The sequence below is a fragment of the Falco naumanni genome, chromosome 1, assembly GCF_017639655.2.
Source record: "Falco naumanni isolate bFalNau1 chromosome 1, bFalNau1.pat, whole genome shotgun sequence".
Taxonomy (NCBI): Eukaryota; Metazoa; Chordata; class Aves; order Falconiformes; family Falconidae; genus Falco; species Falco naumanni.
Window position 1 is genome coordinate 95,929,774 of NC_054054.1, and position 19,382 is coordinate 95,949,155.

The 19,382-nt window shown below is 42.0% G+C and overlaps 1 protein-coding gene across 3 annotated transcripts; it reads right to left on the reverse strand.

Annotated features, from left to right (window-relative positions):
• Positions 1-193: 193 nt before the first annotated feature.
• P2RX7 (purinergic receptor P2X 7) lies at positions 194-18,290 on the reverse strand. 3 transcript variants are annotated; one of them, XM_040610173.1, is made up of 13 exons: positions 17,210-18,290; positions 15,482-15,614; positions 14,822-14,893; positions 13,897-13,969; positions 12,850-12,946; positions 9,202-9,282; positions 8,480-8,609; positions 7,388-7,512; positions 3,942-4,035; positions 3,415-3,480; positions 3,202-3,318; positions 2,507-2,602; positions 194-2,039 (listed from the first exon to the last, which is right to left on the reverse strand). In XM_040610173.1, exons 1-13 carry the CDS (start codon positions 17,332-17,334, stop codon positions 1,566-1,568), a joined length of 1,683 nt encoding a protein of 560 aa, XP_040466107.1. In that variant the 5' UTR covers positions 17,335-18,290; the 3' UTR covers positions 194-1,565. The 3 variants fall into 3 exon arrangements, with proteins under 3 accessions (XP_040466107.1, XP_040466116.1, XP_040466125.1); XM_040610182.1 differs by lacking the exon at positions 15,482-15,614 and having other exon boundaries at positions 17,210-17,378; XM_040610191.1 differs by lacking the exons at positions 14,822-14,893; positions 15,482-15,614 and having other exon boundaries at positions 17,210-17,377.
• Positions 18,291-19,382: the final 1,092 nt, after the last annotated feature.

Sequence of the window (19,382 nt, forward strand, 5' to 3'; positions counted from 1 at the left end):
AGAGCTCTGCACCACCTAATTCATGCACTTTCCGCCTGACGCTGAGCTGTCCAACACAGTGCTTATTTCAGAAACATCACCATAACTCTCATAATAGCAGGTACATCATGGGAAGAGATGAAGCAAATGACAAACTGGCAGCAGGAATTTCAGACAGTACAAAACTATAAAGACACTTCGAGCCAGTGATAGATAAATCAAACACTCTATTTATTACAACCAGTCAAAACTGAAATCACAAAAAAAAAAGGGGAAAGGATAAGGAAGAACACCTATACAAATGTGAAAAGAGATTAAAATCAGAGTGTTAAGTGAACATTCAGTGTAATTATTTCCAAACAGAGAGTCAGTTCATGTCTCAGAACAGGAATGCATTAATGCCAACTGTAATATTTTTCTTCTCTAGATACATAAGATGCTGTAATATGAACGTTAATTAATGCATATTACAATTGAAAATACAAATATAGCTGACAGTAATGTATCTTAACATATATTTGGGAAATGGAAATGGCAAACTGCTGGGTTAGCTCAGAAAGGAGTTCAGAATATACATGTTACAATCCTTCTCACCTTCTTTCTACAAAAATAGAACATGCTGAGCATAACAAAAAGAAAGAACTGAAAAGGTGCTGGAGTGAGGGTAAATCTACCCTGAGTTTGCTGCTCCTTGGCTGTACTTTGGCCTTACGCATTGTAGCACAAAGCAACTCACAGTGTGCCAAGTTCCATAGGAGGAGGTATACGATGCAAGGCCTGTTTGAAGTGAAGAGCAAGCAGGAGGCCAAAGTCCAACATTACAGTTTCAATGAGTATGAATGAAATGCCTGAAAATATTACACAAAGACAGTAAAAGTACTTTTCATTGTAATTCCTAAGTTCAAGCTAAAAGGAGCAATACCAAGAGAACACCTGGGCTTTTCAGAAAATGCTTTGTCTGTGTCACAAGTAATCTAAAATGGGCCTGTTTAATCTGAATGGACCCTGAGGCCTTCAACAGTGAGTTATGAAACTACACACTCAGTGTTTCTTTCTAGAGCCTCTTGATCCAGGGCTGCAGAAAGGTGCCTCGGGGAAAATATGCTCAGGACCACATTTTCAAGTGCTATCTCTTTTGGACTTTCTTTGTTCAGGGGTCATGCTTTGAGATGACTCTTGGCTCCATCTTATTTTCAGAGTGTTGGTCATCTCCTGATTCAGCTGTGATTCTGGTATGTATCAGTGCAAAGACAGAAGACCTGGAAGCTCTTACTAAAATGTAGCCCTAAGAATTCGTCCCAGAGCCTACATTCCCGAACCACATGGGGTGACTTGCAGAATGAAGCAAAGGCAGAAGCAAGCACTTTAGCTCAAGGTATTTGTTCCTCTATGCTAAGCAGTAGACAACTGTGCCTCTCCAAAGACAGTATACAAGAATTCAGCTGTACTACAGAAGCTTTTGGTAAGTCACATGCTTTCTTTTTTTTTTTTTTTTTTTTTTAATATATAAGAAAAGCTCTGTGAAAGAAAACAAAATTTAAATGCCCAAGGTGAGGCACAATGTGAGCTCAAGTTGTGCTACATTCTCATTCCATATTAAAACCAGTATAGTTGTGGACTGCTTTGGGATAAGTTTCTCTGATTTTCCACCTGCAGCAGTTTGGGATGACAGCTCTGTCTTCTAGATCAAAACAGCTAAAATGCCAGTGGATGTATTGCTTATAAGCAAGGTGACGCAGCTTGTTGTTGATATCATCATCCATCAGGTCCATGAAGGGGTCTTTGTAGAGAAGGGCTTTCTTCAGGGTGTCACGGGACAGCACCAGCTGCCGAAACCCATAGGAGGTTGTGATGCACTGCCCTTTTTTCCTTCGGCAGCAGAGCTGCTCATGGTACGTTGGTGTTGGCCGGCATTTGCCACAGCAGCACCACTTTTGGCCATCTGGGGAAGAGGCCCTTTGTCTGAGAGGTTGCCCCAGCTCAGATTCTTCATTATCATGGTTCTCGTTGGACTCGCTGGTGCGCCAGCTGCCAGCATCACAGAATTTCACAGGGTGGCTCTGCAACAATTCCCAACATAAATTAAACAGCATTATCTTAATCCAACTGCAGGGAGAATTTACAACAGTGATCCTCACCACTGGCTTTTTCATTTGACACAGCACAATAGGGATAATGATGATAGATCAGCAGATCTGGAGGAGGATTGTCTTTCTGTGTTGCCAGCGCCCACCCTAGCAAAATCGAATCAACACCTCACAAGTTGTTTCAACACCAACGCACTCCCACTGGCATATACCCACCATGGGAAAGCAGCAATTTTTAGCTGACTCTAGAAAAGACATCCTCTGGTCACAGGACCTATTAACTTGAAGCGGACAATGGGAATCTATTTTAGCCCCTCAGAATCTAATCTGGAAATATGGGCATGTGTGGGGATGGTGGAAACCCAGATCAGTTTGGAATGACATCCCTCAGCTCTCCCTTCCAAAGGGAGGATCCCAAAGGTTAAGTGTCTTGTCTTTACCTCAACAATACTGCCTTCAGCATGCTGCAAGCTTGTTTTCAGAGGCATCTTTATCAAGGTAACATGTGGCTCATCAATATAGGACACATACAGCACCTGTGCAGCAGAAGAAATGAGCATTATCAGCTGGAGATACTTGGAGAACTGGGGACAAACAAAGCATAGATCTGACCTCAGGGCTTGGGTTCTGTAACCTGTACTCCACTAACAATCCCCTGCAACTGCATGTTGCAAAGGCCTATATTTCCAGTATCTGGGCTAGCAAGGACATGTGGAAGTGCGGGGACAGAGGGAACAGGAAGAGATGGTATGGAGCTAACTGTAGGAGTGTGGTTGTGCAGAGCCTTTAGGTACTCTACTCTTCACCCTTTAAAAATACATGTCTAAAATGCTGGGAGATTATTAGAGGCAGCCCAGAAAATTAACCGTTACTGTCTTGAAAAACAGGAAGAAGCAAGTGAAGTTGGCAGGGAAGAGCCTTTGAGCAATGCTCTCTTCATGGACAACCCTTTCATGACATCCTTGTGCTGTTTAGAGGGATCACTGTTCCCTGCAAGTTTCCCTGATAGAGCTGGTGTGACTTCTCCATGCCAAGGCAGTGTGTACAGCCCACTGCACTCATGCAGCGCATGCTGTGCACAGCTACATGGAAGCAGCATTTTTGTATCCATAGAGCAGCAATTTACATTCTTTACCTGTCTTGGATCCAGCATAGTCTCAAACTTTTTCCTGTTGAAAATTTTGTAGAATGATGATTTGCCAAAGTGGGAGTAACTACCTACCCAAAGAACAAATTCAATGGCCCATGCAACCTGCACATGAAAAAAAAAGCAAGTAGTGATTCCACATTCTTAATGAGACTGTATCTCTAGAACTGGTTTTGTTAACCCTAAAAATAAGTCTCTTACCAAACCAATGTAGGATATCATGGACCCAAGGTTCTTAATGAGTTCAATGGCATTAAATTTTCTACCCTTAAATAAAGCAGAAAAGAATAACTGTGAGGCAAGATCTGTAAACATTCATTCAACTTTATGGCTTTACTTTTTTTGTCTCTTCACAATGTATTGTTGCCTCTTTACAATTCAATCAATCCCAAAATTTCTTAGACCATCTAAGACACTTTGCAGGGGAGAATAAACAACTTAAGAGGGAAACAGCAGTGACACACAGGGCTCATGACAGTAACATCATGCCATGATGTAGTTGTTACTGTCTCAGTCTTAAACAAAAATTCTGCCTCTCTCCCAGCCCTGCCATTTCATACTCAGCTTTGTTCTCCTATGCTGCTCAGTTCAGTTTAGATCTACTTATCTGACATGACTTCCATTCCAGAATGATGGACAGGAGAGAGGAGAGGGGTATATGGCAGAAGTGGGGCTGTGGAAATAGCAAACTTTCTTCTCCCTCCACAAGGAAAAAGAATTGCACTTACTGTGCCAAAGACAAGGACATCAAACCGTATTCCATAGACTTTGAAAAGAGTCCTCTGCTCCCTCCCGTCTGGTAGCTTGTAGTACCTTGCATATCTGCAAAAGAGTAAACGAAGATCTGTGCAGCTTCCCTGGGGGTTATAATGCCATGAGGCTGCAGAACACAAAAAGAGGTGTAACTTCTTCTCCATTCTTCCTCCAGCTCTTTCAGCCTTCTGAAATGAAGGTGCTGAGGCTTGATGAACAGTATTTTGCTCAGCATCTGACCTAGCAGTCGACACTAAATTAATACATACATAGAGATTTAGACAAATCAAAAATCCAGCTAATGTCAAAGGAGTGTTTTGCTGTCTCAATTCAAATTGGAACTTGAAACTGCAGAAAGAAGTTCAATCACAGGTAAAGCAGACAGAAAACCCCAGCAAGTGTATGTGAAGAGCTGGCAACAAGCATGCCCTTGCTCTGAAGGCTTTCATATCATGTTATCCAAGACCAACTCGAACTCCTGAGTGCACTTCAGCGTGCTGGGTATCAATCATTTTCTATTCTTCGGCCAGTAGGGAGTGGTGAGAATTATATGAACATTTACTAACTTCCAATTTATTCTATCAAGAACATAACCTTCCTGAAGCACAGCCCACATCAGCTTATGGATCAATAAGCAGTCACAGAGCATGGAACAAAGATCTTTTTAAATCTGACAATGAAAAGCTGGCAGTACTGGCAAAATCATTACATTAAACTGAAAGACATACTAAACCACACAATAGTACTAATATCCAATCTCTGATAACAAGACCTGTATGTTTTCTGCCTCAGACATGCTGCCAGGACTTAAAGTGCTGTATTTTCTTGATTGGTTTACTTTACTGATCTCTGAGTCCTGTGCTTCTTCATTTAGGTAAATAATTTGAATAGGAATTTGCTTAGCTGAAGAAACAGAAGGTCAGTTCCAGGGGTGGTGAATACTCACAGACCACTCTGTCATTGCTAATCGAAAATTTTTTTATAGCTGTTGCCTATTCAAGTACCAAAAGTGTAAACTGTTTAAGAGGGTAAGTCTGGCATAAATGTCATCATCTCAGCCCTCTGCTTTCAAGCATCTCTAGGTACTCATTCAGGTGACAGAGACATCTAAGAAAAATACATTTTCCTCCTTTCCTTTCTCTTTGGGTTCAGTCACTGCTACTCTGCTTTGCCATTTTGATGCTAACAAACCAGCCTAGAGCAAGCTTTTAGTCAATTCCACTCTCTCCTGCACATCCTACTGCAAGCTAAGTTTGGCAGGCTTTCAGAGTGCTTTCAATCAGAGTTCTCTAGATCATGCGATCATTTGCTTCCCATTCACCATGATCTGATTTGTATTCTCCGAAGGCAGTGAGTCACTCAGAAAAACAGATTATAATGTGTTCTTTCTCCTTGCTAGCACAGACATGAAATGCTCTTTTTCCTGTGCTGAATGGTTCCACAGTCTGTGACCAAGACATGTTTTATTGGCCAGTTCTTAGCCTCTGAAGCCTGCAGGTCAGTTAGGTTTTATCTGAACGTTTTCCTAACTCTTTCCAAGATCAAAGTTTTTCTCTAGCCCTCAGGGTAGAGGTTATTTCACATCTGCTCTTGATGGAGTAGAAGCCTTCTCTGTAACAGCTTTGTGGTCAGAGCTGACCTGTTAAGAGCTTTCTTGACCACTGGCTGCAGCTTTGCTCTCTTGCACCTCAAGTAGTTCTTTTCTTTTGGAAGGCTAAAGCCTGTTTCCATGTAAGTCTATCACAAAATTCCCTTTGGAACTGAGATGAAATCGATAGGGCTCCAGGCGGACAGAGGGTATAAGCTGTCCAGAGTAGCTTTCCTGACTTCCAGGACAGCTAGACTGCAGGGGAAGCAGCACTCTGTATGTGCCATGTTTCTTATGCTGTTTTCCCAAATGTTCACCTTTATTAGCTTTAGGATGCTGGGATGGATGGACCTTGGGTATCATAATATTTTACATTCTTACGACATGTCACTGATGTCAAGAAAGTTTTCCTGAAATATTAATTGTAGGATCGTTTCTAGCTCTCCCCCTCTTACTCACTTGGGTAGTTCTGCAGTCAGCAGCTCTGTTTATACAAGTTGGCATACACCTGCTCAACAGTGTGGCAGGGTTTGTGCGTGCTCTTCACCAAAACATCCATGCTTGTTTTAAATAGTATTATGCTCAATCTATTCACTGCTCTTCAGCTTTCACTGCCTTTGCTTTTTAAATTGCTGCACTGAACTACTCTACTCCTCTTTTTTAAATTTGGAAACATTAGAGAATGACTTTTCTTTGCCAATAACCCCCTTGATTAACAGATACAGAGACAGGCCACCAGGATGTGATCTGGCATCACGCACACTCTCCCAGCAGCCTGTGTTCTCAGACCAGGCTCATTTCCTTCAGCAGAGATTTCAGTATAATCAGTATAAACGTGCTACAGACTGGCATTTTGATGCTTAAAAGGTAAAAATTTTGGGCAAACCCATTCTTGGCATTTTGACTCCAGCAGTTAATGTGACAGTAAACATGCTCAAAACCACTCCACTGCCGCCTTCTAAAAGCCTTCTCAGAAACTGCTTTACCTACAAAAGTATATTCAGCAGAAAGATTGGTGGCCTCAGCCTCACAGCACTGTCTTACTTTTTCCTTCTAATCTCCCCCACTTCTTGCTTGTGGTTACCAGGTCAGAGGGAACACCTATTTGTTCTGTCTTTGCACATCTCCAGCACAATGCAGCTTTGGAATATGCTGACAGCTCCTAGACAATTATGGCACTCATGTTAGCATCACAAATGCATGAAAACCTATAATGTAATAATAATCATGCTGTGAGTCAAAAAAAGGAATGTTGTTACACAAGAGTTTTGACCGAGATCTGAGGGACAACTTTAAATATGCTGATAAGCATTTGATAAATGCTTTGTGTAACTATTTAGAACTGGAGTCACCTCAAGGTTTTTTGTCAAAATTTCTCATAAATCTATATGCACACAGAACCACAGCTCTAATTTGCTTTTGAATAAATCTTGATTCAGTGAACTGTGGGGTTACTCAGATGGAAGAAAAACACTTTCTTATTTTATTTGTGTTAATTGCCTTGGGAAACTCACAAGTTTAGGTAGTTTCAAGCCTCAGTTGCCATATGGTGAAACCTGCCCAAACTATTCTGTGTGTTAGCTCCTGGAATACTTGTTGGAAATTTCTAGGCCTTTCAACACAGAAATAAAATCTCCTGCAATACAAACATGCTCACTTAGAAGATGACTGTGATGATACATCTATACAACTGCAGTAACACAGGTTAAGGACGTGACAGTGAAGAAGGAGAATCAAATGCCTTGTCATTCCAAGTCATCATTCTTCACACCTCATCACATCTTTGCTTCAACCCAGAAAACATTCTACTTGCTTCATATAACATTGTTTTACCTGAAGTGCAATCCAGGAGTAGTTTTTCTGTCATCAAGGCGGTAAAACCCATACTTTGGACGGCAGTTGTAAAACCATCTGTCCAAGTTACAGTCCCAGTTAATCTCAATGGCAATGATTCCTCCCTAGAAACAGACACAGTAAGCTTAGGGACTAGTGCTGTGATTGCTGCCTGGGCTAGAATGCTGTTAAAGTCAGCGGAGATTTGAGAGATGCCGTTGGCAGGGGCACACCTCTATAGACACGCTAACTCATAAGCAACGTTTGCCAATGGAGCAGTCTTCCATTGAAGTGACTTCATCACGTGAGCTAGAAGCTACCATTCATTCAGGCCTTTCCTAACTTCTGTCTATTTCTCTTCCTCTTAGTAGCACAAGTGTGGATGTAGCTGATACACTGTGACAGTCATTTTGTTGCCTTAAACTACCTATAGGCTCAAACAAAAAGCCTGAGTGCAAGCCTAAGTTTTGTCAGCACCAAGTCCAAATGTTTCATCTTGTATGCACTGTGCCAGGCTGAGAATCCATAAACGTGGCTTGGTGGTCATTCTAGGCAGGACGCTTTGCCTCTGCTTCTGTTCTACCCATCTGTCAATATTGACTTTCTAGAGGTATGGCTGGGTACTGCACTAAGGGCATTTTGCTTGATACCCTAAAGAACAGAGTGAAGATGTAACAGCAAAAATAAATGCTTTTTGACTCTGAATGTAAGCTGCCATATGTGTCAGTCTGACTTCTGGATGATTTCCCCAGCAATATGATTAAGGATCTGCTTCAGTAGAATCAAAAGATGACCACAAGCAACAGCCTTGTATAGGAACTATTCAAATACACTGTGCTTTGTAAAAGGGCCTCTACAAGCTACAATATTAACAAAATACCATCCACTCTGTCAACAATAATATCAACTATGTCAACATCCTGTGAGATGTTAAACACATTTAAATCTTGAAAGCTGGGGTTACTTTGCTTCTCACACAGCCAGTTTCTAAACCTAGAACAATTTCATTATATGACAGACAGCAAAACATGCAGGAAAAGAATCGAGAAAATGTTTTAACACCGAGTGTGAAAAAAAAGTGGTATCACATACCTTCACTGCCACCTCGGAAAAATTCTCTTTGGCTTCCTGAAGGATATCTCCCAGACGGAAAACTGGACAGAAGGGGGAAGTTATCTTGTTGTATGTGCAGGAAGTATTTACATTTGGTGGAAAATTTAGTCTGTGAAGAATATACACACAACTGTTTGAATTTATAAACAAGCTGGAGCAGCTACAGGTACAAGTAAGGGACTTCACACCTACTAGAACCTGTGTTAAATGTACTCAGTTTGTAAGTAAAGGAGCTTTTGGTTTTGTAGCTACCAGATCTATATAACCCTAACTGGGATCTGGGTACCAAGATGAATTCTTTACTTTTTGGATATTATCACCAGCAAAATTTTATCTGTGAAAATGAAACATTTTCACCTTGTAATTTGTATCACACATCTGTTGTGCTACATTTCAGTGATTTTACCCTAACATAAACCAGTATATCTGAATGAACAATTCTGTTGTCCAGTGCATGAGACAAAGAGAGTTATGCTGGGAGGTTCTGTTCGCAAGCTCTCCTTATTTCTCTTGGTTCCTGAAGGATTAATAGGGCTAAAGAATTACAGAAACTTGATACTTGTCACTCAGGTAGACACATACCTGAATGCATAGCCTTTTTGAGTAAAGAAGGTGCCAATTTATATAATCTTTTTTTCAGAGCACAACTACTCAGTCTTTAGACTCAGCTTTAGAAAGCATTGAGGAATGGTTGCACTTACGTGTTGTAATCAAATTTTGGGAAGTGAATGTTGTTCTTTATTAGCACAGTGAAGTCTTCAGAACTCCTCAGAACAGCAGGCCTAAAAAAGGAACATCAAATTAACTATCTTCTTTTACTTAAATACATCACTTATGCTACTTTACTATTACCTGGAAAGCTGTCAGTAGGAGGAATATGTTGCTAAGAATAACAGATTGAAATGCAAGGAGTGAGGTGGCTCAGGGGATCAAGAAAGATATAGGTGGCTTTCTTAATTTTAGGTATAAATTTTTATTGCATTTGTTTGTGTGGGTCAGGCCTAACTGGCATCTCTACATGCAGCTGAAATATGACCTCAAGAGACTTCTCCTATAAACCTTGCTATAGAACAGCAATAAGAAATTAAGTATTTGACAGGTGATGATTTATGCACAATGAATTGGCAGTTTCATTGCTGGTCCCCACAGGCAGCTGGCCATTTACACCAGAGCTGCACAGCTAGTAAGAGTATAAGAATGAACCATGCACTCAATCCTAGAGGATATCATTGGAAGTTGAGTGTCAATCACATCACCAAAGGTTGTCTTGCCTTCCTAGAAGATACTGGTTTGAGGAACTCCCCTGTAGTGGTTTGTGTCACTAAATGTGTAGGTGGAATGCAAAGATAATGGAGAGCTGGCTGCCAGTCTGACCTTTCCTCAAAAAAGTGGTTTCTCTGAAGCTGATGTGGCAGGAAAGAAGGAATTTTCCACAAATTGCCAGCTGGGTAACCTTGGCCTAGACTGTCAGACAACCTCTGCTACAATCCAGGACTTGCCAGGGCTATAGGAAAGTAAGAGATATAATTTTTAGCATTGTCTGTCTAGCATAGGGACTATGCTGAATTAGAATATTGGTGATGTTCTATTTTCAGAATGAGCCAGGATTATTTTAATTTTCATCAAGACAGCCATTCCAAGGGGGAAACCCAGTCTTCAAAGCAGTCAGCCACATAAAGGACAGTGCAGTGCTTCTAAGCAGGGAGTATTTTTCCTGTCATTGTATTTAGAAGTAATGCAGCTGCATTGGAGATCTGTGATGACAAGAAGCACATTAGTTGGATGACATGCAGCTTCCAAGAGGGACTTCACAGAATCACAGAATGGTCAGTGTGAGAAGGGACCTCTGGAGATCGTCTAGTCCAGGGGTCCTCAAACTACTGCCCATGGGCCGGATACAGCCCCCCAGGGTCCTCAGTCCGGCCCCCTGTATTTACAGAACCGCCCCCCCCCCCCCGCAGGTTGAGGGGGGAAACCAAGCAGCCGCAGATGACTGCCTGCCACTTCATCCGCGTGTCAGCCCCCTGCTTAAAAAGTTTGAGGACCCCTGGTCTAGTCCAACCCCCTGCTAAATCTGCTAAAGCATGTTCTCCTAGAGCAGGTTGCACAGAATCGCATCCAGGCAGGTTTTGAATGTCTCTAGAGGAGGCTCTACAGCCTCTCTGGGCAGTCTGTTCCAGTGCTCTGTCACCCTCAAGATAAAGAAGTTTTTCTTCATATTCAGATAGAACTTCTGTGTTTCAGTTTGTGCCTGCTGCCCCTTGTCCTGTTGCTGGGCACTGCTGAAGAGTCTAGTCCCATCCAGACTTCTCATGAGTGTCTTCTAAACCGAGTCAATGAATGAGACTTGACTGCAAACCAAATTAACATTTGTGGATGATAGCTGGACATGAGAGTCACTGATGAGTTTCAGTGTATAATAGTCAAGACATTAATAATATATGTTCATTTTTAAAGAACTAAAAATGAATGAACTTATAATGTGAGAAATCTCCATAATTCACCCACTGGGAAGCATCTGGAATCTGGTCCAAAGCTATTCTGAAAAAGGTCTGTAAACACCTGTCCTTCAGCCAGCTAATCTGACAGCCATGCCCTGCCTCAGGCAGAAATGAACAATCAAAAATAAAAGAATCTCCTTGCCAACATGCAACGGCTTTGTTCAGCTCCTGCCATAACTAACGGGAAGGAAAAGGAGGCCTCCAGTATAGTTCATGAAACTTACTTTTCGAAGTAATTTGGACAATAAAGACAATCATGGGTGTAACCAAAGCCCAACATTGCTACCACAGTATCTCAACCAGATGGCAAAGCTTCCTGGGCTGTGACCTTGGGTTTATGTATTGTTCTGGTAGAAAATAAACACTGAGCTTTGCTTTTTAGTGATTCCTCATTTTTTCCTTGCCAATGGAACCTGTGAAGGAACTTTATACATCAGAGGTTTGGATTAAACTTCTCATCTGTTATTTTTGGTCCCTGGTAGTGACCGACTACTGGCACTGTAGAGGAAGGTTAGGAAACAAGACAGAATGTGTCAACTGAGCGATGTAATTAAAAGCAAAATTCCCTCTGTAACATACGCAGCAGTGAGCCTACGCAGTGTGACATTTAAAAATGACTGGCAGTCACTGAAATTTTATAAAAAACCTCTAGGATTTTATTAACCCAGGAAGCTCATGCATATCTTTCCCGGATGCTGTATGAACAGTTACAGCCTTCCTGTTGTTGGAGAACAAAGCCTTTTTCAGATCACAACTCTGTCTGCAGGGGAAGAGAATGGAAATTCCTTTAGAAGAGCTGCAAAAAACTCAGCAGAAGGACCTGTAGGAGGCATTGTGGGCTCTGGAGGGGACCTGGCAGTGGAAAAACTGCTCAGTCTGCAGAAAACCCCAAATTAGGGCAATATATGGGATATACACATAGAATCGTGCTTTTATCTTTTAAAAGCAATGAGTTAATAAAGGTGATAATTGATCCAGTTTCTTACAGATGTATTTCAAAGGTGGTTGAGAGGAGCTAAAATTGCTTATCATTTGCTCTCTTAGAGTATGATTTCCATCATTTCAGTTGAAATAAAGTTTTTTTTATATTTTTTTTCATGCTCTGGCTGATAGAAAGATAACATTCTTATCTTGGAACACTACAGCCATGGGCTTACAAAAAAAAGATGGCTATGAGGCCCTTCCATCCTACTCTCCAGGTCACAGCAGCATTGTTCTGTGGAGTCATTTTCCTAGGATTGCCTTCAGCTCACTATTGCAGATTGCCAGCACTGAGTTTGTCATCATCTGCCTAGAGAGGATGGAGAGACTGTTCTTCAGTCTGAGGTGGATCCCCACACACTAGCCTGCAGCAGAATGTACAGATAACCAATCTGCCCCTACTGTTCTGGGAGGTGGAAGCAACCTCACTGTGATAAATGAACCCACGAGGAACTTCTACACCATAGAGCCCTAAGCCTTGCAGAAGAAACCCCCAAGTTAAAAAACTTTTTATTTCTGTCTCTGATTAAACCTATCTTACATTGATACATTTTCCTTGACATTTGAATTAATGAGCCAAATGCCTCTAGTAAACTGAAGATGAGCCTGTGACATCTAAAACTGTTTCTATGGCAGCTGCATGATGATACAGACTGGAGGCTATGATTTCACGGCAGAATCATACACCAGGACAGATTGTTAGATGTAAGTTATTTAGACGTTATAATAAGTGTTAGCAGTATGGCTACAAAGAAGATACGAGACCTACATGTGCCTAGGCAAAGGGATTACCTTAAAATTTCATTACTTTGTCAAATTAAATTCTTCTTTTGATATCAAAAAAATGGAGATATCTCTTTCACTTACTTAGGGGGGCTTTCCATGGATTCCACAGGGCACCATGCCCTGACCTCACAGGTTTTAGTAGTTGCATTGTAATTCACACATCTTCCTGTTTTAATCCCTGTAAAGAAATAAGCTCTACTCAGCAAAGACAAGAGTTTTTTGCCAGTTAGAGACAGTTTCAACATATCAGTGGATTCCTCCTCAAATATAAGATAGGGAGCTTGACATTTCAGATTGTTGCAGCTTTCTATAGGAGGAAGCTGTAGGACGAACTACCCAAACCACAGTCCTGCTACACCTCATCAATCCTTATTTAGCCATTTTCTTGGGTCAGTAGTGCTTGTCATTGTTTTGGCTGAGGGTGAAGTAATTTTCTACACAGTTTTATATAAAGTTACATATCTGAGTCTTGGGATAAATTGAGAAACCAACTGTTTCAGTCAGAAGTTTAATTCAGCAACATGAGCAAATTAAACAAGGACATAAAAGTGGTCAGAAAACCTTAATTCTTTCTGCATTCCTAGAAAGTCAGTATTTTCTGTAAGTGTCTAGTCTTTATCAGGGTAAGTGCTAATCCAGCCAGCAGCCCAAATTCAGGGAATCTCAGTACTACAAAGAATTCACATAGCCGATGAAAACAGTATGATGCCTTCTGGACAACTGGTCCCAACACAGGACACAAGTCCCCTGACTTATTCTGAGAACTACCTAATCATCATAGGGGTGTTACAGATCCTTCAAACAGATCCTTCAATCACTCCATTTGCTAAGCAGTCATGGACTTCAGTGGGAGTGACTGTGAGATTGGCCCTCATTCACACCAGTCTATACTCTTCTTCACATCTCCCCTTCCTCTGCTCCCTCTCACTGTTTCTCCTTTTAGTAAGGGAACACACAAACTGATAAGAACTCAATTTTGTGGTTTGGAAAATATGTTCTCAGATATTTCTTAGGGTTCTGTACTGCAGTTCTCCTGGTTGGATCTTGCACATGCTGCACTGGTCAAAAATGCGGTAGAAGATAGTACACAAAAAGAAGTATTTCAATCTGAAAATGCCGTTTACATACCATGACTGTGGATATCTACACTCCCTTTTTCACAGGACTTGTCTGAAGAGCAGATAGCTTTGACAAAGGGATACTGGAAAAAAAATTACATAAAAGAGCAATACAAATATCTCCCTCTCCACACCTAGGTACAAAGCCTTACTCAGCTTCAATGTATAACTATCAAATAATAAGAGAAAATAACAATGCAGAACCGGTATAACCCTTACTAATTATCTGGCTTGCAGGAGACAAAGGCTCAGCTACCTGCAAAACCAACAAAAAATCCCTTTCCATGCTTACAATAACATTTTCCTTTATTATTTATATCTTTTCCCATTTTTTACACTCTCTCCTATGCCATTAAGCACGATAAATTCTATACTGGAGTTTAAAATTCTTTGTTTACTAACAGTCCCATATAGTTTTGCCAGTGAAAGTCAACTTGTATTCAGGAACTACTCTGCAAGGTCCCACTTCTAGGTCAGCCAAATGAAGAGGAGAGCTGCAGCTGACAACCAGGTTTGATCTACAGAAAGGAAGGAAGGGGACATGTAGGAATGAGCAACAGTAGTAGTAAAAGCACCAGATTAGCAGAGAAGCTGATAGAAATTCTGTAGCTCCATCATTCCTTCAGGTTTTCTTCGAGAGCAGCAGCAATACCAGTGAAGCTGGACAGCAATCACTGGCCTGAATGTCATCACCTTCTGAAAGTGATGCAGATAGGTTTGGCTGCAAGGTCATTGGTGAGAGGCGAAGTCACAACTGCCAGCAGACTCCCCAAGAAAGAAAAGGATCAATTAAATGAGATCTTGCGTGTTAGCTGCTTAGATACAGGCATAGAGAGCAACAGTATTTGCTTGCACTGGACTGCTCCAAGGACAGTCCCCTCTTACATCAGCATGTGTTCCATGCATCATAAGTGTAAATCACAAAATATATTTACCTCAGGGCAGGTATGCTCAATCTGATTCTCTGTCGTAATGATGTTGGTCATCACAAAAAAAGAGTTTACCCCCTACATGGAGGAAAGGACATGAACCTGACTGAAATTTCACATACTTGATTCGGAAATCAGTTATTTCAGAATATCACCTGAAAGGACAACAAGGCTGTTCCTGCTCTATCTTCCCCTGATAGACATCCAGATTTTACCCGGCTCAAACAGAAAAAGTAGGGACATCTTCTGGGAAGGAATGAGCAGCCAGAGGCAGGAAGGTGCTGATTATTTTTCTTTTTAACTGGCATCACAACCAAGAAAGATATACTAGCATTAACTGGTAATAACACTGCTGTGTTTAGTACAGCTATACCGGAGTGAATCTGTCCCTAGGTTTGCTACTACCAAAATAATAAATTGATTATGTAAAAATTATGTAACAAATAGAACCACAGAAATTTCATAAGACATGATATTCCACACATACACACCACACACACACACCCCCACCCTTACATTAAAGGAGGAAGGGAAGATTTGGCTTTAAGCATTGCTATCTCCAATGTAATTACATTGAATGGCAGGATACTGACATGTCATGTCAGGAAAGCAACCAGATGGATCAATGGAAGCTGAACACAGGACTGACATTAAATTAAGACTTGCCTGCACTGGTATAGCGTATTCTGCTGTATCCCAGATCCTGTTGTTTGTGTAAGCCACTCCCTTCACACTAGTGCGAACTGAGCTGTTAATTTCATCCGTCTCCTGATAGAGTCTGTGAATGAAGACTATACAACTGGCCAGATAAAACAGAAAGGACAAATAAGCCCATAAGAATAAAATGGGTCAGCTTGTTTGTATCACCCTTGGACAAAATGCACTGCAAGATAAAAGTCAGACGGACATTTTTAAGTAATGGAGAGCCTTTTTAGTGTGAGGCACATGCACGGCTGGACCAAAGTCTGCCTTGTTTTCACTTTTGCAACTTCTAGCTTTGTCAGAAATGAATTGATATATGCATGAAGAAAATTTCTATTTTCCATCCTAAATTATACAGACTACATGAGGTGACATCCTGGCCCTTCAGATGCCATTTGTGAAACACCAATTAACCACAACAGGACTTGATGTCATCCAAAAACTTTTACCCATGCTGCATTGCTGTGTACCTAGACTCTGACTTTTCCTGTCCCAAATGGTAGTGTCCACTCTATGTTTGTTTTTTACGAGAGCTTAGAATACTTCATCCTTATCTTTCCAAAGTGACTATCTTTTGTGCCTTAGGCTGATTACTATGAAAACCTTGACCTAATGGTTTCACTTTCTCATGCATTGAGTGTGTTAACAAAAGGAGGAAGGATGCCTCAAATGTTTTTAAGCTGACAGGAAAGTCATCTAGCTCATTTAACTCATAAAAACACCATCAACTTTGAAAAACCATGTTCAGAAGATACTTTCTACACAACACAAAACTGATATAAAAGGTTTGCTTTGGAAAACAAGCCACAAGAGCTAGCACCATTTCAATATAACAACAAACTGTTCTGGAGGAGGATAAAACAGTACCTGAAGAACAGAAATATAAAGCAACTGATCAGTGATCCTTTATTAGTATGGTCTATTATAACAGCATTTCTGCCTTTTCCAGGAGAACAGTGCTTTGGGATAACCACATTGTTGGAAACTGGCAGTGGGAACCCAGCTCTGAGCACTAGTAGGTGGGTATGGTACCTTAGTAAGGCAACTTGAATTTCCTGCAGACCTGATTCTTTGTGAGATTGGGATCAGTGTGCTCAATGTCCTGGCTTGCAGCCCTCCCACGAGAATAAAACCAACTTCATGAACTTCAGCAGACTTTGTTCAGCAAACACTTATCACTGAGAACAGCCCTAGTTTGGCAGCAAAGAGGAAAATCTGCCCTTTAGAGGCAACCAGTTATTGTATATTCCTAAAACATCTTATTGTTCTTGAAATCTGCTGCAAAGGGTGACTCACTATTTCATCTGACCCTGAATAGGAGACTCTACAGAGCAGGCTCTAATCTCAGAAACAGTGGTGTAAATCTAAGATTATTCAGTGGAGTTATTTGGATTTTTCAGACAAGAAACAAAACCAGACAGCATGGCAAAAAACAAAACTGACAGTGGATTTTAGAGGCAGCTTAGTTAACTATGTCCAAGCAACCGACCCTGTTAGATAAAAATCCATGCTACACTCCCACCACAAAGTTCCCACACCACCTGTCTCCCAAGAATGGTCTACCACCAGATTAATGACCTTGTTTGCTGCCACAAAACTCAAAGTGCTGAAAGCTACATTGTAACCAGGCAACCACTAATACAAGAAACGCTTCCTCGGGTACAACACAGCATCCTTTCACCATCCACTTACCAAATAGACAGAGCAAGAGTTGCATAGAAGGCAATCTGCACACATCCGCATACAGGACTCTGGATGCGTACATATTTTGGAGAGCTGTATTGACTCACGGAGTCCAGGCAGCCCTGTACATCCATTGCTAGTACTTCCCGTGAGGCGCTGGCTTTTGAAAAAAATGCAGCTGCCTAGTGCTGTCTCCTTCCACCCCTACGTCCTTCCCAGGCCACTCCACTTAAAGGCACAGTCAGGAACCTGTATAAAATGGTACCACAGGCTATTTAAAGAATGGCGGTTGATGGAATGAGGAACTACCTGAAGAGCCACGTCCTTTGGTTTATTCACAGAAAGAGCACCGAATTTTACCCCGAAGCTCCAGAACGGGTTGCTCAGCACTGTTCTTGTCACCTTCTGTTGATGGCCGTTCTCCTCAGTACTAGCAGACTTAGCCAGTCTGAAGAAACACTGGGACAACTGTAGAGATGAGGCTAAATGGATGGAAGCCAGCATCATGCTGACTTTCTTCTGGGCCAAACTCTTCACCACCCAACACTTTGCACCAGTGGAAAGAAGGTGTAATGCACTTCTGGACTGGACAGATGCATGCAACACCCACTCTGCAGGGGTGGCAATGGTAATGCAAGCTTTTGGGTCATCAATGGCCACAGAGATCTCAAGCTTCTTACCTCACATTGCATGTGACACCATCCTGTATGGTCTTAGATTGGTTTTGTATCAGGTCATGGGATTAAAAAGGGAGTGGCAAAGTCACTATTCCTCCCAGCAGAGCCAATACATGGCACGTACTTTGGCTGCAGTCTCTCCTGCTCTGCAGAACCACACACAAACCAGTGCTGGTCATTCAGTGTGCTGCAAAGGCAACTATTTGCATCTGGTCTGGGGGGTCGAAGAGGAGGTGTGAGGCTACCATCTGACACTGTAAAGACAGGAGGTGGAGCTGTAAAGATGCAGAGTTGTGAAGGTGGGACCTGTAAATCTCAGGCTCAGTCTGAAAGACAGGAAGTTTGTATCAGAATCCATTAGACCCAGATCAAAAGGACCAGGGTTCTCTCTCCTGCAACAGAAGACCAACACAGAGGTGCAAAATATACAAACTCTACAATACAGATCTAATGTTTTTCTTCTAATCCTTTAGCATTTTAAATCACCTAGGATGCTACCTATGGCTGTAGTCATGACAAAACATTCAGAAACAGACAGGCTTCTTGGCTGTCCCTATTGTCTTAAATGCTTGAGCACACAGGAACAAGTTACATTTTGCACAAACAGGCTTAATATTTTGAGACATCAATAATCACTCCTTAGCCTTTTGCTGATCACAGTCCATACTGCCATGGTGGGTATTAGTGACACTTAAGTAAGCAAAATCCTGCTACATAATAACTGAAAAATCTGCAAGTAAGAATCAGAAACAGACCTGGGATGCATTTAGGTGCTAGAATTGCCACAAAGAAACTGATTTTTAATGTAACACAGACCTATGTGTACATTCACATAACAATATTTATAATAGAAAATCAAACAGGAGGGCTCAGATTGCATAAGCAAAGCAGAAGTGTTGCCTTCTCTTCCTAAATGCTTGTCTTCACTTAACATCTTCCATCTGTTTGGGTTCTGTATTGGGTTTGAATGGCAAGGTCTCAGTAGTGGGGGAGGGCTACAGGGGTGGCTTCTGTGAGAAGATGCCAGAACCTTCCCCTGTGTCCAATGGAGCCAGTGCCAGCCAGCTCCAAGATGGACTCACTGCTGACCAAGGCTGAGCCCATCAGCGATGGTGGCAGCACCTGTGGGATAATGCATTTAAGAAGGGCAAAAAAAAAAGCTGCACAACAAATTGCAGCTGGAGAGAGGCATGAAACTATGTGAGAGCAACAACTCTGCAGCCCCTTAGGACAGCGCAGGAAGAGACAGGAGGTGCTCCAGGCGCCGGAGCAGAGATTCCCCAGCAGCCTGTGGTGAAGCCCACGGTGAGGCAGGCTGTGCCCTCAGCCCATGGAGCCCATGGCAGAGCAGATATCCACCTGCAGCCTGGGGAGGGCCCACGCCGGAGCAGGGGGATGCTGGGATGCCCTGGGAAGCCTGTGCTGGAGCAGGCTCCTGGCGGGACCTGTGGCCCTGTGGAGAGAGCAGCCCAGGCTGGAGCAGGTTTGCTGGCAGGACCTGTGAC